Here is a 26,962-nt window from a genome sequence, read left to right as displayed (position 1 = left end):
GGAGATTATCTGTTATTATTATTGGAGATTATCTGACTCCTTAAAAAATATATATCAACCATTACTGGTGGATTATTTCAGCTTCTCCAATGCCTCCATGCATTCTTACATTGCAGCTGTGAAATCCAGAGCAAAGACATGGTCTTAATCCTAGCACATGTACACACTGGTCCTCTGTGCAGTACTACTCAAAGCAGAAGACTTCTGAGACCTTAAGGGCTCACAAGAAAATTGCAGACAACTAAGGATAATTTCTTACAGCTGTACAATACTAATACTTTCTGGAAAAGAATCTCTGTTTCTTCAACAATTTCAACTAAACCCCACTGCTCACCCAGAGAAAGTCCTTGTAAGCATAGTAATATAGCCAGTCATGGACCACCACATTCCAGGTCCTGTAATAGTTAGAGTATGATGTAGAGTTCCACCAATCCTGAGGAAAAAAGCAAAGGTGTAAACACATAAACAAAACCAAAGCCAAACCTCCTGAATACTCCCAGAGAATAGACGCACATAATGAGACATCCAGAGACTGTTATGATAAATTGCTGGTCCACCCACTGATGCAGAAAAATCTTCAAAGGCATTTTGGTTATTAGTGTTCAGTGTGACATTAATCCTAATTCAACGGATGATTAAGTTCCCAGGTTCATTGTTTCTCATCGTCATCCAACAAGTTATGATGGAAGGCACACCACATAATCATTCAAGATAAATAAGTAACCTAATGTTCATCTAAGTAACAATCACTTATCTTGCTAAAACACAATGTGAGAATTTGAAGGTCACACAGACTCAGACAGTATGATAACCCTCAAGATCAGTCTGCTGGTATCATAAGCAGCAAAATGTTGGCTGTACAACAAGTGAGAGGGCAGCCACCTCCGAATCATAGTGCTCCTTTAGACGTATCTTGTTCCCTCTAAGATCAAACCAGTGGAAGACGACATCTAAAATTTACACCACACTCACTGCTCTTTTTGAGAGAGGGGTGGAGTAGGCTTAGAATGTTGCCAAAACATCAACAAACAAAACTCTAGAGGACTTTGGGTAGGATTACAGACCACCACTGGGGGAGGAAATGGCAACCCACTCAGGCAATCTCGCCTGGAGAACTCCATGGACAGAGAAGCCTGGCAGGCTACAGTCCACGGGGTAGAAAAGAGTCGGACATGACTGAAGCGACTTAGGACAGAACACTATGAACCGATCTGCCTCAGCCTACAACTTAATACCAACTTTGGAAGCATAAGAATGCTATCTGAAGCAGAATTAAAGCCTTTCAAAACAAAGGAGGGAAACGTTACTTCCTCCATGAACTGTTGAACAATCTTACATAGAACAATTTGCTGAGATCAATCCTAGAGCACCAGACAGCCAATTTCAAATGAATAAAAAGTCAGCAAAGTCTCAGAATGCCCTCTGGACACATGCTTTCCCACTATAATCACCAGTATGGGATCCAGTAGAAACCAAATCTGGATCTAAGGGAGCAGACGTTAGAGGTAGCAGAAAAGACAAGACTATGCCACTTTTATCAGCAGCAAAATTTCTGACAATATTCGTAAAACCTGTGGGGAAAGATGACTTCACATGTTAAAAAGCTAGTAGCCAACAATATTCAAATACTTAACAATGAGGAAACAAAACGTGAAAAGAAGAATGAGTCCAAGTGCATGTTACCTTGTAAAACATCCTATCACCAAAGCGTAACATCTCAGCAAAGGCATTGAGCCAACAGTGCAAAAAGGCAAAAAAAATAAGCAACAGTATCAGCACACCTAAAAATAAGATGAACAATATTAGAGTCTTTCCAAATAGCTCATATACTCGTAAGGTAATTACATGTTGTCATTTGCTTAGCTAAATTACTTTGTAAAATTAAGGTTATTATTCCAGCTTATCATTCCAGAAACGATATGGTGTCTTTTGAAAGCTAATTATTTCAACCCAATAAAGAAATTACTTTCTTCCAAGTGGGTTTTATAGACGAAAATGACCCAGCTTGTTTTTAACAGAAATGCCTAAATGTATGGCTTAACTTGGTAGTAGACTTCTGTCATTCTAAAATACTCCATGCCTTTGAATCCATCCCACAACCTGGAAGCAACTTTCTAATACCTCTCTACCAGGCAAATGCCTGTTTATTTTTTAATACCAAATACTACATGTCACCTCCACTACAAACAAAGTTCATCAGCACTTTATATACATTACACAGTATTTTAAAATATCCATTTATATGCCCATCCCTTTCAAAAATATTAGTCTACTATGTATAAGACTGTGTAGGAGAGACTATGACTGGCTGACCTGACTATAACACACAATCTTTGAGCTTACGGAATTTGTAGCCTAGTGAGGAAGATATACATAAGTAACATGTACTCTATCAGAAGGACAGATAGACTTACTGGAGTAAATCTTGAAGGGCAAGTGGGGAGTGGTACTAGAAAATGTCTGGGGTAGAGGGAAAGAAGAGAGGACATGACGATACCATTTAATACCATTTAACGGGCAGAGAAAAGAGAAAGAGTAAGTAAAGAGAACTGAAAGCTGCTCACTGCTGTGTACGGCATGGCCAGAAAGACAGGAGAGTAAGAGGGGCGAGAGAGACTGTACCATGCCGTCAACAGCATTCAATGCTTCGTGGAGATCAAACAGATTAAGGGCTAAACCAACCACTGGAGGAGATCAGTGATTTTAATAAAGGCCATTTCAATGGCCTGGTCCGATCAGGAGCAGGAGTAGAGTGACTGAACAGTGAATGAGAAGATAAAGCATAGATATGGACTATGTGCATTCACTACAGTCAGAGAAAGCAAAACTTGAATGAAAGTGAGATGACAAATGGAAAGGATAGCCAGAGATAGGAAGTGTGCTTCATTTGTGGGATATATGGAAAGAGATCAAAGATGGGTATAGGTGTGTAGATGAGTTTATAGTGAAAAGCAGGTCAATCAGAGGTACTCATATGCAATAGCTTTCTGCTTTCCTTGCAACTTCATGAATAACCATATTAACCAGTAACCACATTACCTGGCAAGATGGAGTTAAATATACATAAGATCAGAACACGAGCGCTAAAGGGCTCCTGTTTGATATTCCGAAATAAGGGGGTGCAGAGCCTTTCAAAGATGTAGTACACATAAAAAAGGCAACCAAAAACCTGGAACATAACAAAGATAATTATAACAATGGTGGCTTGATCAGAAAAGATAGAAAGTTATTTTATTCCTTCAAAAGAAGATACCTACGTGATCCATAAACTAATGTACACACACACACACACACACACACCATTTAACACAGTGTATAAGATTGAACTTCAATCCTTCAGAGATAGTACTCAAGGCTAATATCTATCATACCCATTCTCAAGCCTTTACCAAATGGCATTTTTAAAAGATCAGACTTTGAAATCTGCTTTTCCTGTTTCATGAAACCCATAACAAAAAAACCTATTTCATAAATGGGTATTTGATGACACAAGATTTTAAAATTTGTTCTTCTGGGATTTATGATACAGATAAAGGGTTGGGAGAGTGTCAGAACCACATCTACACATATATATGTATCAATAATAAAAAATAGAAAGGGAGGGGGAAATTAGTGTCAATGCAAACTGAAGTAACCACGTAGAATTACTTTAATTACAATAAAAATATTTATTACAGAAAATTACTTTTGATGTATTGGCAAAACAAATACCAGTTACTGTACTGGGAAGAGTTTCCACTTACACAAGATATCTAGAATAGCCAAATTCATAGAATCAGAAAGAACACTGGTAAATGCTTGAGGCTGGGGTAAGGAGAGGGGACGGGGAGTTAGTGTTTAATGGGGACAGAGTTTCAATTTAGGAAGGTGAAAAATTTCGAGACATGGATGATGGTGAGAGTTGCACAATAACGTGAATGTACTTGGTGCCACTGAACTGTATACTTAAACATGGTTAAAACATATGTTGTACACTATGTGATTTTACCACGATATTAAAATACACACACACACACACACTCACATATATATACATAAAAGACTTCAGTAAGAGTTTCAGAGCTCCTGGTACACATGAATTTACCAATATTTTAAATATATTAAGTTATTATTGTATTCAAATCCCCATCTCCTACCAACCAACAAACCTCAGGCACTTCAAAAAACTCACCTGTGCAAACTGCATAGTCACATAACCCCATCTTACAGTTGGAGTCCTAAAAAGGAAGAAACAAAACAACTTTCTCAATAAATAACCGAACTTTAAAAAAGATCCTCACAGTATTTTCCCCACACAGAACATCATTTTTGATACAGGAAATACATGTGTAATTCTGTTGAGAATTACTGCAATCAAATCAGATTGCTAGAATCACCATTTGGGATTTCCTATGCCAGCAGTAGTCCTGCTCTGTACTCCTACAGGAACTGGCCCACCTAACCACCTCACTCCTGGCACATTCTGGTGCTATCCCATTTCTGCTTTCTAGTGCCATTACCTGGGATAGTTGTCACGGTAGATGAGGGTAGGAGCAAACAAGAAATACAAGTACTGGTTGACTGTGGGTACTGGAACAGTGCCTGGAAAAAGGAAACTATGTTAGACTGGAGGCTCTTCATTTCCTTTCAGCAAAACTGAAAGGGGAAAATAAGCACAGAATAGGGAAGACAAAAAGCTACCCCTCCTTAGCTCATGATGTTTCCTCTTGCTCTGTCAAAATGATGACTTCTTATCCCTAAATTAACTGAATATTACCAATCCCTCTGTGGGCTTCCCTGGTGGCTCAGACGCTAAAGAATCTGCCTGCAATGCAGGAGACCTGGGTTCAATCCCTGGGTCAGGAAGATTCTCTAGAGAAGGAAATGACAACCCACTCCAGTACTTCTGCCTGGAAAACTCCATGGACAGAGGAGACTGGTAGGCTATAGTCCATTGGGTCGCAAAGAGTTGAACACAACTGAGTGACTTCACTTTTAATCCTTTTAAGTTAAGTTATTCCTGTGACTCCTTGATTTGGAAGGAGATGGCACATAGGCATAAAGCGCATAATGAATCTATTAACATTCTACATAGGCAGAACACCCTCTGACATAAATCACAGAAAAATCCTCTACGACCCACCTCCCAGAGTAATGGAAATAGAAACAATAAACAAATGGGATCTAATTAAACTTAAAAGCATTTGCACAATGAAGGAAACTATAAGCAAGGCGCAAAGGCAGGCTTCAGAACGGGAGAAAATAATAGTAAATGAAACTGAAAAAGAATTAATCTCCAAAATATACAAGCAGCTGCATGCTGCTCAACACCAGAAAAACAAACAACCCAACCAAAAAGTGAGCCAAAGAACTAAACAGACATTTCTCCAAAGAAGACGTACAGATGGCTAACAAACACATGAAAAGGTGCTCAACATCACTCATTATTAAAGAAATGCAAATCAAAACGACAATGAGGTATCATCTCACAGCAGTCAGAAAAGCCACCATCAAAAAGTCTACAAACAACAAATGCTGGAGAGGGTGTGGAGAAAAGGGAACCCTCTTACACTGTTGGTGAGAATGCAAACTGGTACAGCCGCTATGGAGAACAGTGTGGAGATTCCTTTAAAAACCGGAAACAAAACTGTCAAACGACCCAGCAATCCCACTGCTGGGCATACACACTGAGGAAACTAGAACTGAAAGAGACGCATGTACCCCAATGTTCATTGCAGCACTGTTTACAACAGCCAGGACATGGAAGCAACCTAGGTATCCCATATAAAATGGGATATTACTCATTTCCCATTGGAACGCATCTGAGTCAGTTCTAATGAGGTGGATGAACCTGGAGCCTGTTATACAGAGCGAAGTAAGTCAGAAAGAGAAACACCAATACTGTATATTAAGGCATATATATGAAACTTAGAAAGACAGTAACGATGATCCTATATGCAAGACAGCAAAAGAGACACAGATGTAAAGAGCAGACTTTTGGACTCTGTGGGAGAAGGCAAGGGTGGCATGATTTGAAAAAATAGCACTGAAACAAGTATATTACCATATGTAAAATAGATGACCAGGGCATCTATTCTACCAGTCTCCTTTGATGCATGAAGCAGGGCACCCAAAGCCAGGCCTCTGGGGTAACCCAGGGGGATAGGGTGAGGAGGGAAGTGGGAGGGGGATTCAGGATGCAGGGGACACTTGTATACCTGGGGCCAATTCATGCTGATGTATGGCAAAAACCATCACAATATTGCAATTATCCTCCAAATAAAATAAATTAAAAAAAAACATTCTACACAAATAATACAAAATTGCAAGAGTCTAATAATCAGTATTTTTAAATTTGGGTTGCTACAAAGGTAAAACAGAAACAATTAGGAAATAGCAAGAAAGTCTTCCAAATTAATACAGACCATATATATATATAAATATAGATACAGACATAGATATATTTCTCCTTCCTAACAAGTCGGGTTTTTTGTTTTTTGGATCCTTATATTTAAAATCAAACATAATCTCTACAGAATGTAATATATAATCAATCCCAGTAAACACCCTAAAAGGTTGAAATACCCTATGAACAATCCTTTGAATTCTGGAATTACATACTTGATTTCTTCTCGGCTGAATTGAGTACCCGAGGCACATTCTCTCTGACAAATGAGTGGGCCTTCATTATAAAACGAATCTGCAAAGGAAAGGGAAGGAAAGATGACTTTTCTATCACTGTCTTGTCTCCTATAAGCAACCACTGAACAGCACAAGATTATAATCACATAAAGAGCTATTAATTTTGTATATGCCAACTCAAACTCACTTTAACGGACTAAAACAGTGAAGACTTCTCAAGAGGGATATGTTATTACTCTAATTATTTTGCATCTAACACCTCTATTACATGTATTTTATAAATTGAAAAATTAAAAGCGTGTTCAAAGAAAGTCTCCTGAAATAGTCCTTTCTATCAAACAGAGCATTACAGACAACCAAGCAGAGTACTGCTGTTACTGCTGTTCAGTGGCCGTCATGTCTGACTCTTTGCCACTCCATGGACTGCAGTACACCAGGCTTCCCTGTCCTTCATTATCTCCTGAAGTTTGCTCAGACTCATGCCAATTGAATCAGTGATGCCAAACAACCATCTCAACCTCTGACGCCTTCTTCTCCTGCCCTCAATCTTTCCCAGTGAGTTGGCTCTTCACATCAGATGGACAAAGTATTGAAGCTTCAGCATTAGTCCTTCCCAATGAATAGTCAGGACTGATTTCTGTTCGGATTGACTGGTTTGATTGCCCTGTAGTCCAAGGGACTCTCAAGTGTCTTCTCCAGCACCACAGTCCGAAAGCATCAATTCTTTAGCGCTCAGCCTTCTTTATGGTCCAATTCTCACATCCGTATATAACCACTAAAAAAACCATAGCTTTGACATGATGGACCTTTGTCAGCAGTGATGTCTCTGCTTAAATGCTATCTAGGTTCGTCATAGCTTTCCTTCCAAGGAGCAAGTATCTTAACTTCATCGCTGTACTCACCACCTGCAGTGATTTTGGAGCTCAAGAGAAGAAAACCTGTCACTGCTTCCACTTTTCCCCCTTCTATTTGCCGTGAAATTATGGGACCAGATGCCATGAACTCAGTTTTTTGAATGCTGAGTTTTAAGCCAGCTTTTTCACTCCCCTCTTTCACCCTCATCAAGAGGCTATGTAGTCCCTCTTCACTTTCTGCCATTAGAGTGGTATTCTCTGCATATCTGAAATTGTTATTTTTCCCAGCAATTTGGATTCTAACTTGTGATTCATCCCGCCTGGCATTTTCCATAATGTACTCTGCATATAAGTTAAACAAGCAGGGTGACAATATACAGCCTTGATGTACTCCTTTCCCCATTTTGAACCAATCCATTGTTACATTATAGATAGCCAATGCCAATATAAGTCAGAAAATTCTGAAGGGCATACAAGTGAAATAAATCTTTTAGATGGTTGTATGACAAACAATCAATCTGACACTTTAAAAGTAGAGTTTTTAATGACAAAAATATTTTCTAATTCAGATGGCTTCTACAAAAAATGTTCAAGAACTAAATTTGAATTCATCCAGAATAGTTCAATTTATTTCAATTGTCAAGAATTAGAGAACACCGAAGATAGAACGAATTTTAAAAAGATGATCTTGCTAACACTTTAATTTTATAATTAAGAGCCTAAAGAACTAGATATGAAAATTTATCCAACTAATAAACAAAGTAACTGAATTATTATTATTAACTAAGCAAATCATTGCACTAGGCGCACTCAAAATCTTACCTGTTCAAGTATAACAATGAACCGGGAAGCTGGTGGTAGTGTATATGCTAACACAACATAAAGTGGTCCTAAACCTAGAACTCCAATCTGGAAGACTACAAAAAGGAAGCAGTGTATGAAAGAATAGACCAATGGATGAGAAGTCCTGTGATAGCCTCTGGCCCAGCGTTGAAACAGGAAATAAGGAACTATAAGTGTACATAAGAACATGGTGAACCACGTCCACATAGCAACACTAAGTTTCCCAAAAGCATAAGACATGAGATTGAACTCAAGCACCAGCCTGGGGAGAAAAAACAGAATACAGAAGTGGATTTTTTAATACATACTTATCCATAAAATTCAAAACTTTCAGACCCCAAACCCTCAACTTCGGCAAACACCACTAATAAACAGAAGTCATGGACATAACATTTGTGCTCCTAAGCCTTCACTTCACAATTTATTTATTTTCTAAAAGCCATAGGATAATATGGTCTTTGAACATATGATATCTAAAATACTAAGACTCAGAACTTCCCAATGAGTAGATAGATTCTCACATTAATGGATTTTTTTAAACTCTGAAATATTCTATGGCAAAGTTAATACCTGAAAACAGCAATCAGTTATGTACAAACAATGGTTTTTCAGAAAGAAATAGTACAATCTGAAAATCTAATATACATCATTATCTCAAATTTCAAACATTAAATTCCAATAAGCTACACTATATTTAGAAACAAAATACAACACATATCAAAGTAGAAAATTGATGTTATATATACAAAATTCTCTCCAAATTTTCCTAAAGGAAAATTACCTAGAAACAACTAATACGGTCTATTAAAACAGATCATTTAAAAAGTTAAAAGTAATAAAACTTCTAATATTCTTTTCGGTTGTACTTTTCAAGAGAGAGGAATCTCACTCTTGAACCAGCTGCTCTGGGATTTTCTGAAGCAATTTAACTGAATCTTTTTTTTCCCCCCAGAATATAAATACAGGGAAAACTCTCAACACCCCATGCATCCACTAAACAGGTATGCTGTCTTACCTTCCTTCATCAATATAATCTACTGCAAGCGTGCTGAGAATGAAGAGAATGAGGAGAGCAATGAACATGTGATATATTGTTCTGATGTGGTCCACTTCTAACAGCTCACTGTAAATACAGTTCAAAGAAAATTAATATTTTTTAATCAATATTTTAAAACACCAAATATTAAAGACTTTACTTCAAAGTAGTTCAGTTCAGTTCAGTTTAGTCACTCAGTCGTGTCCAACTCTTTGCGACCCCATGAATCGCAGCACGCCAGGCCTCGTCCACCACCATCTCCCGGAGTTCACTCAGACTCACGTCCATCAAGTCCATGATGCCATCCAGCCATCTCATCCTCGGTCGTCCCCTTCTCCTCCTGCCCCCAATCCCTCCCAGCATCAGAGTCTTTTCCAATGAGTCAACTCTTCGCATGAAGATGCTTAATCCATGCTCCAAAAATATCTCAACAGTAATCATGAAATATTACTGAGTATCAATATTCTTATAAAGAAATGAATAATAATTACCTACTCACAGAGCATTTCAAAAGAAATGCTCATTACCTACTCAAAATACACTTTTAATTTTCAGTTCACAAATGAGGTTGCCACAGTCTACATAGCCTATTTTTCCCCCACAAAATCTACATAACTGCTATGACTGATCCATATTGATACATGGCAGAAATTAACACAATATTGTAATTATCCTTCAATTAAAAATTAACAAAATAAGGAGCCTTCCCTGGTGGTCCAGTGGCTAAGACTCCGAGGTTCCAAGGCAGGGGGTCTGGGTTTGATCCCTGGTCAGGGAACTAGATCTCACACGCCACAGCTAAGAGTTTGTACGCTGCAACTAAAGATTCCATGTGCCTCAATTGAACCCCAGCACAGCCAAATAAATAAATATTAATAATTAATTAAGGAAAAAAATCTGCACAACTAGGGTTCTAAAATAAGTAAATTTGAGAAAACTATCAAGTCTCAAAGCCTAGCTAAAGAGAGATGAAGAAAAACTTATGTATCAAGAAGGCAGCAATACGCTCTCAAAAGTGATTTACCTAATTGGGAAAGTTTTGTTCCAGCTCTTTGGGTAACCAATTCTCTGAAGCACAACTTCAAGGAATTTATCAGAGGACCCATAACCACTCTTACATACAACTTCTCCTTTGAAACCAGACACAGAACCAAAAAAAATCAAAGGAGGAGCATGAGATACAAAAAGAAGTATCAAAACTAATGGATTATATGAACACAGAACAAACAAACATTCATAGATTACACAGTGATTCTAACAATCAGAATAGCTTGATTTTTAAAAATTCAAATAAATAACCAAAACAACTAAAAATACTTACTCTAAGACAGATCGCCTTATAACAAAAATCTTTCCATGTTCCGGAGGTGCTCTCAGATCTCTGGGAAGACCAAAAATTAAAATAAAATATGAGTACTTCAAGTGTTACAAGAAATTTAAACCTATGGATAAAGAGAAGGAATAAATACTACCAACTATAGCTTGTAATATTAATTAACTGCCTTCTCACTATGATCCAGGTACTGTTAGGGTTTTATGCATGTTAACGCATTTGCTCCTTCTGAACAACGCTATGAGGTAGGTGCAGATACATCTGATTACGAAGGAAGAGATGTTAGGCAAACCTAACCAGAGCAGCACTTAAGCCTCCTGGAAATGCGCAGCCACCCTATGGAGATAGATGCATTCCTGGAATGACAGGCTGACAACCACTCTTCCTTCTAAATATTCCTAAGGACAAGACTCCAGTCATACTTATACTCAGTTCACATACTATTATTGATCTGTCCTCCAAAACGGCACTGATATTTATGATCCCTTGTGCCTCAGCTGGTAAAGAACCCACCTACAATGAGGGAGACCAGGGTTTGATCCCTGGGTTGGGAAGATCCCTGGAGAAGGGAAAGGTTACCCACTCCAGTATTCTGGCCTGGAGAATTCCATGGACTGTATAGTCCAGGGGGTCACAAAGAGTCGGACACAACTTTCACAACAACAACTCCTAAGGTCTTCCAACAATCCCCAACAGCCTCATGATCTAAAAAAGTGCCTCCAGTTACTAAAACCTCCCATTTTAACATCTATCTCTATCATCTTCTTCAAGGTTTCTTGTAGTACCGCTAGCACTTCTGGTGACTCTCCTGATCAAAACTGTTCTCCAGAACAGCAGACTGTCAAGAGACCAACAAGGCATAAAACCAAGGAAAGCACAAAATGGCCCATTAGCACACACTGGCCTTTGACAGCCCTCCCTTCCCTCTAAGGCTCTGGATGGCTGACCAATAACTACTTGCATTGTACTTTATTACAAGTACTGTACAGAGTACGATAGGGTGGCAGGATTATGACATAGGGAAAAGCACTGACGCTGGAGACAGACTCTGGGTTCAAATTCCCACTGTGTTATCTTGGACATTTAACTGCTCTGTGCTTCAGATTCCCAAATTTGTAATATGCAGACAGTTATAACATCTGCCTCACAGGGTCACTGTTTCGTTTAAAGGTAAAGATTTCAACAAGCATTGGCCATGTTATTTTATGAGTCAGCATAGTCTTAAATGAGGTATGCTGTTTGTTTTAATCCACACAGTAAGATGAAGAAACCCACCCTTCAGTGGGTTAAAAAAGGTTAAAACAGCAATATACAGCTAATAAAAGGTGATGCTAGGGTGTGAACCCAGGCATTTTACCCACTGAGCTGTATTAGACTATATGTGTGCATTAAAAGAAACTATTTGTACTTACTTAGCTCTGTGGTTGTTGTCTCCCTCAAAAACAGAAAAGGACGTGAGAGCACAACCACCATTGTCTAATGATGTGGATCTTTCGATGAGATTGGTCACAAAATCATCAAAGTGACTGCCAACTTCCTTCATAAAAAAGGGCTTCAATTCCTAAAATTTTAAGACAAAGAAAACCATTAAGAACTAACTAGTTTATGAGCTGTTAACATTTTTTAAAGGGTTCTCTGGTTGGTTTTTTTTTTTGGCTGTCCGGGACAGGATGCGGGATCTTAGTTCTCCAACCTGATTCCCTATGAAAAGAAATCCATGTTAAGCGAATTCACAGGAGTAAAAACAGAAAAGTGATTTCTATATACATCTGACCTGTAGTTTCAGAAACTGCTACTGAAAAAGCAACATGATGATTTATGTCAACTAAATGAACTCCTCTGAATTACATATAAAACCAAAATGACAGAAATGCTAGAAATAACAGTATTTTCTTCTCTTCAAATTCTTATATGGAAAACAAAGTAAAAATCAATATTATGTCACCATTATACAATTTTAAGTCCCCTTCTTCTCAAGCAACCTCTTCAGCACCAAGTACCCAGTGTTTATAAGTCATGTCTTTATGAGACCAACATTCATACAATATTTACTCCTACCTCCATAGCTATATATTTATCTACTCTATAACATATACATTTATAACAGAATTGTTTTACATTTTAACACTTCAAAACTTACAAATTCATAGTTTTCAAAAAGCACTGGCCAAAACAAGTTACAGGAGGCCACCTACTGTGGATGCTCAAATTGTAAATTGTGGTATTTTTAAACTGGCAGGACTCACGTATACAAAGAAAAACAAAGTATTACTTACTAATTTATTCAAGAAAAAAAAAAAAGCTCTCCCTTCTAATTATATTAGTTAGGTTGAACCTAAGCCTTTGACTTTGGATCACAATAAACTGGAAAATTCTGAAAGAGATGGGAATACCAGACCACCTGACCTGCCTCTTGAGAAACCTATATGCAGGTCAGGAAGAAACAGTTAGAACTGGACATGGAACAACAGACTGGTTCCAAATAGGAAAAGGAGTACGTCAAGGCTGTATATTGCTACCCTGCTTATTTAACTTATAATGCAGAGTACATCATGAGAAACGCTGGGCTGGAAGAAGCACAAGCTGGAATCAAGATTGCTGGGAGAAATTTCAATCACCTCAGATATGCAGATGACACCACCCTCATGGCAGAAAGTGAAGAGGAACTAAAAAGCCTCTTGATGAAAGTGAAAGAGGAGAGTGAAAAAGTTGGCTTAAAGCTCAACATTCAGAAAACGAAGATTGTGGCATCTGGTCCCATCACTTCATGGGAAATAGATGGGGAAACAGTGTCAGACTTTATCTTTTGGGGCTCCAAAATCACTTCAGATGGTGATTGCAGCCATGAAATTAAAAGACACTTACTCCTTGGAAGAAAAGTTATGACCAAGCTAGACAGCATATTCAAAAGCAGAGACATTACTTTGCCAACAAATGTCCATCTAGTCAAGGCTATGGTTTTTCCAGTGGTCATGTATGGATGTGAGAGTTGGACTGTGAAGAAAGCTGAGCGCCGAAGAATTGATGCTTTTAAACTATGGTGTTGGAGAAGACTCTTGAGAGTCCCTTGGACTACAAGGAGATCCAACCAGTCCATTCTGAAGATCAGCCCTGGGTGTTCTTTGGAAGGAATGATGCTAAAGCTGAAACTCCAGTACTTTGGCCACCTCATGCGAAGAGTTGACTCATTGGAAAAGACTCTGACGCTGGGAAGGATTGGGGGCAGGAAGAGAAGTGGACGACAGAGGATGAGATGGCTGGATGACATCACCAACTCGATGGACATAAGTTTGAGTGAACTCCAGGAGAAGGTGATGGACAGGGAGGCCTGGCGTGCTGCGATTCATGGGGTCACAAAGAGTCGGACACGACTGAGCAACTGAACTGAACTGAAAATATCTGAAATAGCCTTTTTTCTGGATTCTGTTTTTGCTTTCCGGATTGTTTTGGTTTTAATATTTATTTGGCTGCACAGGATCCCAGCTGTAGCGCACAGGACCTTCTTCCTTGCATTGTGCAGGATCTGTCATTGTGGTGCACGGACTATCTAGTTGGGGCACACGGGCTCAGCAGTTGAGGAGCACTGGCTTAGCTGCTCCATGGCATGTGGGATCTTAGTTTCCCAATCACGGATCAAACCCAAGTCCCCTGTACTGCAGGGTGGATTCTTAAACACTGGACCATCAGGAAAGTCCTGGACTCTTAACAGTTTGACCACGTCCTTTAAAAGCAAAGCCTTAAAATATTAATGTATCTAATGAAACTATGTGAAAGCTTTTCAAACTACTTTGTCCCAGAGTTCTCAAATGTTTGCATGGGGGGAGGTGGGAGAGGTCTTGGGCAGTGAGAATACACTGAAATCCCAGCCCTCAGGACAGTGAAACTGAGCAGGATCCTATGAGGCTCCTGGGCACAAGTCTTTCTGTGTCCTAGTTTCTTGTTTGAAGGAAATAGGTTTCATTCAGCCTCCCTGACTTTCCTTACAAAGGTTCAAACAGCGGCTAATCATCGAAGGAATGGAATGCAGAAACAAGGGAGGGGCACTGAAGAAACAAGAGTGCAGGGACTTCCCTGGTGGTCCAGTGGTGAAGACTCTGCTTCCACTGCAAGGGGCAAAGGCTCAATTCCTGGGCATTCTTGGTCAGCGAACTAAGATCCCACAGGCAACGAGAAAGTGAGAAAGTGAAGTCGCTCAGTCGTGTCCGACTCTGCGATCCCATGAACTGTAGCCTACCAGGCTCCTCGGTCCATGGAATTTTCCAGGCAAGAGTACTGGAGTGGGTTGCCGTTTCCTTCTCCAGGGGATCTTCCCCACCCAGGGATCGAACTCGGGTCTCCTGCATTGCAGACAGTCACTTTACCATTTGAGCCACCTATGAAAACTTACCACATTAAATCATTATAACTAGGCTCAATCACATCTTTATTACCAAAATAGGAACCATTACAATCAACACACTTTTGCCAATGAGAAAAGTTTGTTTATTCCTGTAGCGTAAAAATCTGTGCTTCAGGATTCAGTGAACTCTTGGGAAGCATTTTCTGTCTCCTGCTAGTTGTAGAAGTGTTTTCCCTGCAAAAAGTTGTTTAGATGCTTGAAGAAGTGGTAGTCAGCTGGTAAGAGGTTAGGTGAATATGGTGGATGAGACAAAACTTTGTAGCCCAATTAGTTCAACTTCTGAAGCGTTGGCTGTGTGACATGCAGTTGGGTGCTGCCGTGGAGAAGAATCAGGCCCTTTCTGTTGACCAATGCTGGCAGGAGGCGTTGCAGTTTTTGGTGCATTTCATTGATCTGCTGACCATACTTGTCAGATGTAATGGTTTTGTTGGAATTCAGAAAGTTGCAGTGGATCAGACCAGCAGCAGACCACCAAACAGTGACCGTGACATTTTTTGGTCCAAGTTTGGCTTTGGGAAGCACTTGGAAGCTTCTTCTGGTCCAATCACTGAGCCATCACTGCTGGTTGTCATATAAAATTCACTTTTTGTCTCACATCACAAACCAATCAAGAAACAGTTTCTTGTTGCTGCACAGAACAAGAGAAAATGGAACTTCAAAACGACGATATTTTTGATTTGTGGTCAGCTCATTAGGCAAAAACTTTTCGAGCTTTTTCACATATCTCCAATTTGCTTCAAATGCGGAAGGACCAAAGAATGGTTGAGGGTGACGTTGAGTTCTTTGGCAACTTCTTGTGTAGTTTTAAGAGGATCAGCTTCGATGACGGCTCTCAATTGGTCATTTTCATTTCCGATGGCCAGGCACTGCAATCTTCATCTTCAAGGCTCTCAACTCCTTTGCAAAACTTCTTGAACCACCACTGCATTGTACATTCGTTAGCAGTTCCTGAGCTAAATGTGTTGTTGATATTGTGAGTTGTCTCTGATTCTTATGACCCATTCTGAACTCCAGTAACAAAATTGCTCGAATTTGCGTTTTGTCTAACATTATTTCCTAGTCGAAAATAAATATAAAATACACAGCAACTAATAAGTCATTAGTTTAAAATGCAAGAAATGCACATTAAAATAATGTATAACACAACCACATTTACTTAAGAATGTATTCCAATATCAAATGGCAAAGTTCAACAATGCAAAACCGTAATTACTTCTGCACCAATCTAATAGTACCAAACAGAAAAATTCAGGAAAGGTCACAAAGAGAAAGGAGATGCCAGTCCATATGTCCTACCAACCTCCCAGAATGCATCCTGGCTGAGTGTTACCCGTACCACCAGGAAGGACCCTGAGTCAGAGACAACCTGGAAACTGATCCCACCCCATGAAACCTGAGACCGCGAGCCACGCGGCAGGGCAGTCCTCCTGGGCTCCCTCACTCTCCCACTTTCCACCCGGGTGCTCCTTCCCAACAAAGTCTCCTGCTTTGTCAGCACGTGTGTCTTCTCAAGACAATTCACCTCCCAGTGTTAGACATTCTCGGGCCCTAGAAAGGGTTCCCCTTCCTGCTAGAGTTTTAAGGACAAAACATAGAGAACCTATGTCCCCTGGAAGAAAAAGAGTTTTATAAAATTACTTGTTCACATTAAGGCTATTCAAATAGTATTTTTACTTTCTCTTGCTTGTTTCATTTCAATTACATGCTCCTCTTCATTCTGAAATTTTTCAATAGGTATGATGCTTTCCCAACCAAAAACAAAACACCCAAAAAAGTGGCACTCAAAAAAAAAAAAAGGTTCTTTTCTTAGTAAACTCTATTAATGCTTTTGCACTAACCTAAAAGAACTGAATAGCTTAATACATCAAGGGTTTTCTCCAACTACAAAAATGTTGTCCAACGTAGAAATATACTGAAAGAGAAGAAAGGAGAGAATTCATTTGTTCCACTAAGTGCTAGGGACAGTTCTGGGCACTGTTGTTGCACTCTTTATAGCACTGGTGAGATATGACAATGAACAAAACCTAGTCCCTGTCCTCACGGAACTTAAAATCCCAAAGAGGTTAAACAGGACATACAGGATCCCAGATGGTGTTAAGGCAAGAAATAAAGAGGGACTCAGGGAAACAGGGGAGAAGGCAATGGCAACCCACTCCAGTACTCTTGCCTGGAAAATCCCATGGACGGAGGAGGCTGCAGTCCATGGGGTTGCTAGGAGTCGGGCAAGACTGAGCAACTTCACTTTCACTTTTCACTTTCATGCACTGGAGAAGGAAATGGCAACCCACTCCAGTGTTCTTGCCTGGAGAATCCCAGGGACAGGGGAGCCTCGTGGGCTGCCATCTATGGGGTCCCACAGAGTCGGACCCGACTGAAGCGACTTAGCAGCAGCAGCAGCAGCACGGAAAGAGGGTGTCATTTTTCAGAGGTCAGGGAAAGCCTCAAAGATTACGATGACATTTGAGAAGATCTGTACAAAGTAAAAGCGCAAGTTAGTTGATTTATATGTGGGAAAAGAACCAGAAAGAAAAAAGCACACACGTAAAAAGGCCTGAGGCAGGAACACCCTTGAAGTGTTTGAGAAATAGCAAGGAAATAGGACATCACAGTTGAAGCAAAAGAGTGATAAGAGCTGAGGTCAGAAAAGAAGGGGAGGGTGGCAGGAGAGGGGCTAAACCATTTAAGGTCTTAACGCTTTACAACCCTACTCATATCAGTTCACTGAAATCTTACTCAGCATTACAAAAAGAAGCCTGGGATCCTGAGATGTGGTAATGGGGAATCAAGCCATTTCTTTTCACTAGATTCCTCATACCCTGGAATCAGTACCCTTCTCAATTAAGTACTGGGTCAAGTAGCATGGGGGTGGGGGGGGAGAACATAATGTGTGTTACAAAGATATCAGTAAAAGCTGCTGAAATCAGGTCTTAATGTACCCAACTCAACTTAAACATACTCAGTCAGCTTCTCAAGGCACGAACTCTTCTTGTGCCTTAGTCACGTCTCACCCACAGATTAGCTGTTGCCACACGTGCCAAAAAACTTGCAATTTCCAAAGGCTACAGCAATCTCCTTATCCTCACCCTCCTCGGCAATCAGACCATTCTCGATCACCTTCCTTTTCCCCTCATACTCCAAAACCTCTACTGTAAATAAAGAATGCTGCCCACCATTCCAGTTCTATAAGGATCAAGCCACAGGCCGTGCAGTCACCCCATCCACATCTCCCCGCTATCCCCAGGGGAATTCAGAATGGAGAAAAACTCTGTGCTTTGGATATACAGACTCCTAGACAGTAAGCTGATTGGCAGTAATCTTTCTATGCTTGACTGTATGTTTTTTCCAGGCCAAAATCACATATATATATACAGATCTCCTGACTTCTCACCTGCTTCTTTTGAACACTCCCCTAAGAGTCACTGAGAGACTATGTCCTGGGCTTCAGGGCCCCTGAATAAGGTTCCTGAAACAAACTTAATGCACTTTTACATTTTGAGTTAACTCTTTCAGTGGAAGTGAAACTGAGCAGGACCCTGTGGGGCCCTTCCAGGTATAAAAGCCTTTCTGTGTTCCCTATTTCTTGTCTGCAGGAAAAAGATTTGAGCTTCCTAAACCTTCCCTGCCATTCCAAAGAACGGATTCATACTAACTAGATGTTACTAATGCAGAAACACACAAATTAAAAGATGTTTGCTCCTTGGAAGAAAAGCTATGATCAACCTAGACAGCATATCATAAAGCAGAGACATTACTTTGCCAACAAAGGTCTGTACAGTCAAACTGGTTTTTCCAGTCGTCATGTATGAATGTGAGAGTTGGATCATAAAGAAAGCTAAACGTTGAAGAACTGGTGCTTTTGAACTGTGGTGTGGGAGAAGACTCTTGAGAGTCCCTTGGACTGCAAGAAGATCCAACCAGTCAATTCTACAGGAAATCAACCCTGAATATTAATTAGAAGGACTGATGCTGAAGCTTCAATACTTTGGCCACCTGATGCAAAGAGCCAACTCATTAGAAAAGACCTTGATGCTGGGAAAGACTGAAGGCAGGAGGAGAAGGGATGACAGAGGACGAAATGGTTGGATGGCATCACCAACTCAGTGGACATGAGTTTGAGCAAGCTCCGGGACACAGTGGAGGACAGGGAAGCCTGGAATGCTGCAATCCAAGGGGTCGCAAAAAGTTGGACACGACTGAACAACTGAACAACAACAATGCAGAAACAAAGAAAAAGCAGTCAAGATACACAGTTCAACACTAAAACAGAATCCTGGTTCCTCCTCAAGGGATATACTGAGGAGTAATAAAATGGCTCAGATGGTAAACAATCTGCCAGCAGTGTGGGAGACCTAGGTTTGATCCCTGGGTCGGGGAGATCCCTCAGGGAAGGGAATGGCTACCCGCTCCAGTATTCTTGCCTGAAGAATTCCATGGACAAAGGAGCCTGGGGAGGCTACAGTCCGTGGGGTCACAAAGAGTCAGACATAACTGAATGACTAACACTTCTGCTACTATTCAACACTTAACTAACTGATATATATCTTCAAATTGTTCTTCAGGAACAATTCCAGGTGGAAGATGGTAACTTTAGGCTCACAGCGCAGACTGGTCCAACGAGAAGGTTGCTGATTTGAGATTCCTAGAATAGCACCATGTTACCTCTTTACCAATCAATCAGAAGAAAGTTACACACTCTATAGCTATCTCCCTGTCACCCCAAAAGTTGCCTTTAAAAATTCTTCCCTGAAAACCACCAGGAGTTCAGGTCTTTTGAGCATGAGCCACACATTCTCCTTGTGCAGGCAGGTACGGTAGAGAATCCCCAGAGAAAGAAAACTAGACATGGTTTTCTTGACAAAAGAGAAGCCATTTTTGGCCTTAATAAATTTTGTGATCTAAGCCTGGTGACAATGCTTGCCTTTGAACAGGTCTCAGTAATTAAAGATATTAAGGGAAGTAAGGGAATGCATGGAACAAAGGAAAAAAGAGTCAAAAAACAATAGTTCAGCGATTAATCAATCCTAGTTCCTCCTCAAGGGATACATAATAAATCTTCCAGTTCAGCAGGAACTAAGGTCCTCACCAAGGTGGAAGCTGGAATCATGATGTTGATCTCCAATCAACTGAAGCTTCTATTGACCTCTGGCCCAATTTTACGCTGAATTTTCTTCAGCTCAAGCTCCTTCATGAGTCTGAATGTACCCTTGCTACTGCTGCTGCTAAGTCGCTTCAGTCGTGTCCGACTCTGTGGGACCCCATAGACGGCAGCCCACGAGGCTCCCCTGTCCCTGGGATTCTCCAGGCAAGAACACTGGAGTGAGTTGCCCTTTCCTTCTCCAATGCATGAAAATGAAAGTGAAAAGTGAAAGCGAAGTCGCTCAGTCGTGTCCGACTCTTAGCAACCCCATGGACTGCGGCCCACCAGGCTCCTCCATCCATGGGATTTTCCAGGCAAGAGTACTGGAGTGGGGTGCCATTGCCTTCTCCAGCATGTACCCTTAGGTTAAGACTTTCCAAATTTCACTGTTGGAGAGACACTGTTTTGGGAAAGACACCCCCAGAGTTTTCCAAGTAATAAATCACTCTCCCGTTCTTTGCCCTGGTTGTGTCTTTTGGTTCAACGCTCATTCACCAGGGAGTGAACCCAGGTTTTTGAGTAACACCTGCTTGGTCCTCGCAATAAACCTTTCTCCGCTCTAAACTCTAACATTTCAGTTTGTTTGGTTTCATAGTGTACCAGGCACATAGACTTGGATTTGATCAAGGCATTTCTTAATGCTGATGACATAAAATATTTTATGGCAAGACAAGACAAACAAATTTTTCCTCTGCCTGTCCAAACCTCCTCCTTCCCCTTTAGCATATACTATGCAACTGCATTAATCTGACCTCCTTAGGAGATAACATACCTTCCTAACCTCCTCCAGGGTCACAATTCCTTCAGAGATAACCTTCCCTCTTAATCTTGTAAAGGGCCCCAATGACCCATAGTTTCCATGGGGATTGTGTAAGCTGTCAATAATGTCATTTAATGCATAGCCTCTGACTCAAAATGTAACTATCTATGACCTCTCATAGGTGGAATGGTTCTTATTCTTAGAGCTTTCTGAGAGGCTGTTCCCAGGTTATAATCCTCAATTTGGCTCGAATAAAAGTTTTCATTTCTTTTTTAACAGGACTTTTCCATTTTTTTCATCAACAATAGCTTTGTCCTCTTTCTCTGAGGAATTAAAGTTGATAGAAGCTGCTGCCACTGGGACATAAGGAAGAACTCTATTGTTGACACTATTAAGTTTCTTTAGCCTCCTTCTTTCACATATCCAAGTACTGATGAAAAATAAAGAGTGACTGCTTATCTGTCACTCCTTTTGTAAGAGGGAATACAGAAAAACATAGAACAAGGAGTGTTCCACTTCAGCCTTCTGAGTCCTTCTATTATACGAAATTGGTTTTCATAGGCATTTCAAAACGTGACCACAATAAATCTGTCTAAAAATGTCTATCAATAATCTGAAAAGGAGACTGAAGGTTATAGGCTTTCTAATTTATCTTCTCAATCTCATCCCTATTAACAGTCATTTCAGCCAGCCACGTACTATGATTGTCCCAGCACAACAGACAGACAGAGGGATGATGGAAGGAGGCAGACCATTAACCAGAAACTATCTAAGCACCTTGCTTCTCTAACCTATCAAAGAACCTCATTTTTTAAAACAAGCGGCTCATGAAGACCACCTCTAAGATTTTAATAATTTGGAACAACCACCATGAAACAAAGACCCTACTGTTAGAACACAGTGAAGACACGCACTAGTGATCAGAGATGAAGCTGGAGAAGCAAACAGGGTCTCCTTCATGACAGACCTTTAAGCCTTTTAAGATTTTATTCTTGGCCACACCATGAGGCCTGTGGTATCTTAGTTCCCCAACCAGGGATCAAACCCGCACCCTCAGCAGTGAAAAGTGAGAGGTGCTAACCACTGGACTGCCAAAGAATTCACTCATTTTAAGGATTTTTCATTTTATTCTAAGGACAACTAGAAACCATGATTTTTAAATAAGCACAAGGTTTACAAACATATTCAGATTTACACTTTAGAAGGAGAATGCTTCTACAATAAAAAGCCTTCTAAACAGAGGTTACTTTGGACTGAATCTTAAAATGAGAAAAGAGTAGGGTAAAGTAACGGTTACAGAGGCATGAAAAAAAGAGTAGGCTGAGAGAAAGAAACACCAAGTAAAAATATATACTCTGAGCACAGAGCACAAAATATTGTATTCTTGAGCTTCCGGGCTGGTGAACATATTACAATGCCGGGAGGATGGCACCCTCAGAGGGCATGGAAGCTCTGCGTCCCTTCCCCATATTTGCCCTGTGCATCTCTCCCACCTGGCTGTTCCTGAGTTATTATATCCTTTTCTAATAAAATGGTAACTTAGTAAGTAAAAAAGAAATTTAAAAATAAATTATACTCTGACTCCATAAGGTCATATCACTAGTTCATGAATTACTTGTTTCTCTGATTCACTGCCTGGCTTTGCACAGAGAATCTTTTAACCTCACAGTGGCATGGAACCAGAAACCTGACCATTTCAGGCAAAGCCGGTAACACAATAAAATAGGTTAATACAGTGTTTAAATTGACTCTCCAAGAGAGGTCTCCCCTGACAATTCACTCTAAAGTTACTGCATCTTATTCTTTTCCATCACTGCACTTAAATGTGTACCTTCCCCACTTGGCTTTAAAACTATGTCTATTTGTTAACCACTGTACAGCCAGCTCTTAGCAAAGCGACTGCCAAGACAATAGGTAATAAACACATTTCCTAACAGTTTTTGAAATCAACTCCTGCCACCAAAACTCTTACTCATACAACAGCTCACTTTATTCAATGTCTATTATTAACATAAAGCAGAAAGTAGATACTAAAAATAATAATACATAGCCCTGATTTCTTTGTGGAAACTATTAAGTGGAAAGGAGTAAAAATCATTATTATTGCCTGCAATGACTGTAATTAATTAAATGACAGCTTTATGCTAGATACTTTCTAAGGGGCTTTTATGTATTATTTCCAGTCTTAAAACAATCTCTGAAGTATGTAACAGAATGCCTATTTCACACATGAGAGATCTAAGCTTGAACAAGTCAAGCGATGTGACTTACCCAAGGTCACCACTTGTAGGCTAAGAGCTAGGATCAGAACTCCAGTCTATGACCTAAGTTCACATCACATTATATTGCTTTCCACCATACTTTATATAAAATATTTTCTGTATGATTAATGTAAGTCAAAAAAGTAAAACCTAAAAAGTCAATGATGTACGTACATGTAGCCTGAAAATGACAGGTAATACAGTAAAAAGGTTTTGTTTAGCAGAAGTTTACAGTCCTAAATAGTGCATTGTAATAAATTCCTCCTCCAAAGGAAAAAAAAAAAAAAGTCTTGAGTATAACTATTACACAGTCCTTAATAAGGAAGCCAAAGTTCAAGATAAACCAGGAACTAATGAAATCAGAGCTCTGAATTTTAATCCCTTTTTGTTTAAAATGAAATTTATCCTGGGCTATCTCCCAACTTAAGTTAGACTCTAATATTCTTGATTATCACGTTGTTATCAGCCTAAACTGACCTGAAACACACGTTTTAACACCAATCTACTTAGGTAGCTCCCTCATCTTAACCATCCAAATAGTATATTGTACTGCTTCTCATCTCATTACCTACCTCCTTCACTTCATCAGCCATTATTAAATGCCAGAAAATCAGAAAGGAGTAAAACTACATCCCCAGTAGTTACCAAATGATGTATCCATACAAATGACTATCATGAAATCATTTTTTAAATCACATTTTCAAAGAACATTTTAACACACACAAAAAAAAGCCCACAAAATGATGCTAAGAAAAATACACAAACTGATTATATAAATTGATGTTGATTTTGCCAGTGTATCTATGACACAAATGCCTACATGTGTCTACTTGGATCTGCATGTACAATACAAGAAGGAAAACAAATTACTGGGAGGAAATAAACCAAAATATTATTTCCAAGTGATGGGTATATGGGTTGTGTTTCCTTTTTATACTTTGTCTCGTATAAATTTTCTACATCGAGCCTATACTACTTCTACAATCAGAAAAAAACCTACATAGAGAAAATACATTCCTCCTGTTCTTAAAACAATCCTCCTGTTGTCATATGGTATCACAACATTAAAATAAAATCTGTTAAACCTTGTGCTTTCTTTTTTCTTAATATGCCACTGATTTTTCTTTGGCACTAAAAAAGAAAACAAATATTCGAAAAGAAAATACCTCAATCAGTGATATGCAGAACATTACTAATTTTGATGTTCTGGATTCTCATTAACTACAAAACAGAGTAACCATCACCTGTAATTTTTTCAATAGAGCTCTAACATCACATAATTTCTTATCACAAATACCAACTAACAGTAATCTCACTTTTTAGCTTTCAATGAACACTTTAAAGGCATCTAATTCAGTTGTTGCTCCTCTTGCTTATCTATTTTATATGTAGTATTATCAGCTAGCATGAGAAATGACTTCTCCAAAATCTCAGCTCCTAACGTAGTACCTGACAGACCAAGGGACCAAGCATGTGTTGTTCACAGAACTGAACATTCCCAAAGGCAGTATATGGGAGGGACATTTCTTCATTTTGTAAATAAGTGATGAAATCATAAAGAACAATGAACTTTCTCAAGGTTCCAAGTAGACTAAAGACTAACACATTTATGTATTTAAATAAAATAAGAAGAGGCAGAAAGGGAAACAGAAGAATGTAGTCACACTTACACAGCCAGAAGAAGGTAAGAAATGATCAGAAGACCAGGGGTAGTGAACTACAATAGACAGTTTTTGCAGTGACTGTTACCATTCAATCTATCATTTCCCACCCCCTTCCTTAGTATCAGGACCCTTTATTTGCTACCTGGGCACTTAAATCCCAGAATAAATAAATTTCCCAGTCTCCCTCTGCACCTTGGTGTGGCCAGGAGACTAACTTCTTGCCAGTGAGATACAAGCAAAATTGGTTTGACCAAACCTCCAGAAAACCTCCTTAAAAGACAGCTGGTACCTGCTCCTTGCCCCGTTTCTTTCCCTACATCAATTCTGTTCTTTGAATCTCAGATGAAATGGCTAGAACCACTTGGACAATGAGAAAATGGATCATGGCCTACAAATGGTGAGGTAGGGAGGAGGAAGGAACCAGAGTTACTACACCAGCTGTGGAACTCTCACCTCCAGATCATTCCCATGAGAGGAAAATGTATTTCTATCTTGTTTAAGTCACAATTATTTGGGTCCATCCTGTGTTACTCTTCAGCATTACTGGTGGGGGCACAGACTTGGATAACTGTGATACTGAATGGTTTGCCTTGGAGACGAACAGAAATCATTCTGTCGTTTCTGTCGTTTTTGAGATTGCATCCAAGTACAGCATTTCTGACTCTTTTGTTGACCATGATGGCTACCCCATTTCTTCTGAGGGATTCCTGCCCACAGTAGTAGATGTAACAGTCATCTGAGTTAAATTCACCCATTCTAGTCCATTTTAGTTTGCTGATTCCTAGAATGTCGACGTTTACTCTTGCCAAAAAGGTCAGTTTTCATTCCAATCCCAAAGAAAGGCAATGGCCAAAGAATGCTCAAACTACTGCACAATTGCACTCATCTCACATGCTAGAAAAGTAATGCTCAAAATTCTCCAAGCCAGGCTTCAGCAATACATGAACCGTGAACTTCCTGATGTTCAAGCTGGTTTTAGAAAAGGTAGAGGAACCAGAGATGAAATTGCCAACAACTGTTGGATCATGGAAAAAGCAAGAGAGTTCCAGAAAAACATCGATTTCTGCTTTATTGACTATGCCAAAGCCTTTGACTGTGTGGATCACAATAAACTGTGGAAAATTCTGAAAGAGATGGGAATACCAGACCACCTGACCTGCCTCTTGAGAAACCTATATGCAGGTGAGGAAGAAACAGTTAGAACTGGACATGGAACAACAGACTGGTTCCAAATAGGAAAAGGAGTATGTCAAGGCTGTATACTGTCACCCTGCTTATTTACCTTATATGCAGAGTACATCATGAGAAACGCTGGACTGGAATCAAGATTGCCAGGAGAAATATCAATCACCTCAGAAATGCAGATGATACCACCCTTATGGCAGAAAGTGAAGAGGAGCTAAAAAGCCTCTTGATGAAAGTGAAAGGAGAGTGAAAAAGTTGGCTTAAAGCTCAACATTCAGAAAACGAAGATCATGGCATCCGGTCCCATCACTTCATGGCAAATAGATGGGGAAACAGTGGAAATAGTGTCAGACTTTATTTTTTGGGCTCCAAAATCACTGCAGATGGTGACTGCAGCCATGAAATTAAAAGACGCTTACTCCTTGGAAGAAAAGTTATGACCAACCTAGATAGTATATGTAAAAGCAGAGACATTACTTTGCCGAATAAGGTCCATCTAGTCAAGGCTATGGTTTTTCCTGTGGTCATGTATGGATGTGAGAGTTGGACTGTGAAGAAGGCTGAGCGCCGAAGAATTGATGCTTTTGAACTGTGGTATTGGAGTGTTCAACTTCTCCTAGGACTGTATGACATACATTAATCCTTCAAATATACTTTCTCTTATACTTAAATAAGGCAAAGTAGGTTTTTGTTATTTGCAACCAAGAGAAAAAAAAAACAATGTTAAAGATAGCTAATTTCTCTATTACTGCAGAGAATGTAGTTCTAATCTAATCATTTGAATCTCCCTTGGACTGTTCCAACAAAGACCCATCTAGTCAAGGCTATGGTTTTTCCACTGGTCATGTATGGATGTGAGAGTTCGACTG

General features: G+C 39.7%; 1 protein-coding gene across 4 annotated transcripts in view; it reads right to left on the bottom strand.

The window, feature by feature from the left end:
* Positions 1-26,962, bottom strand: part of SOAT1 (sterol O-acyltransferase 1) — a 65,485-nt gene that overhangs the window by 6,759 nt on the left and 31,764 nt on the right. For all 4 annotated transcript variants that reach the window (XM_069546183.1, XM_069546184.1, XM_069546185.1 and 1 more), the window contains 10 exons: positions 12,100-12,248; positions 10,676-10,735; positions 9,334-9,441; positions 8,298-8,580; positions 6,601-6,679; positions 4,500-4,581; positions 4,172-4,217; positions 3,040-3,169; positions 1,684-1,781; positions 335-433 (listed from right to left, as the gene is read on the bottom strand). In XM_069546183.1, the coding sequence (XP_069402284.1) occupies positions 335-433; positions 1,684-1,781; positions 3,040-3,169; positions 4,172-4,217; positions 4,500-4,581; positions 6,601-6,679; positions 8,298-8,580; positions 9,334-9,441; positions 10,676-10,735; positions 12,100-12,248 (1,134 nt within the window). The remainder of the gene's footprint in view (positions 1-334; positions 434-1,683; positions 1,782-3,039; positions 3,170-4,171; positions 4,218-4,499; positions 4,582-6,600; positions 6,680-8,297; positions 8,581-9,333; positions 9,442-10,675; positions 10,736-12,099; positions 12,249-26,962) is intronic.

This window comes from Ovis canadensis, chromosome 12, assembly GCF_042477335.2.
Source record: "Ovis canadensis isolate MfBH-ARS-UI-01 breed Bighorn chromosome 12, ARS-UI_OviCan_v2, whole genome shotgun sequence".
In the NCBI taxonomy this organism is placed as follows: Eukaryota; Metazoa; Chordata; class Mammalia; order Artiodactyla; family Bovidae; genus Ovis; species Ovis canadensis.
This window is presented reverse-complemented; position numbering and strand designations above follow the sequence as displayed.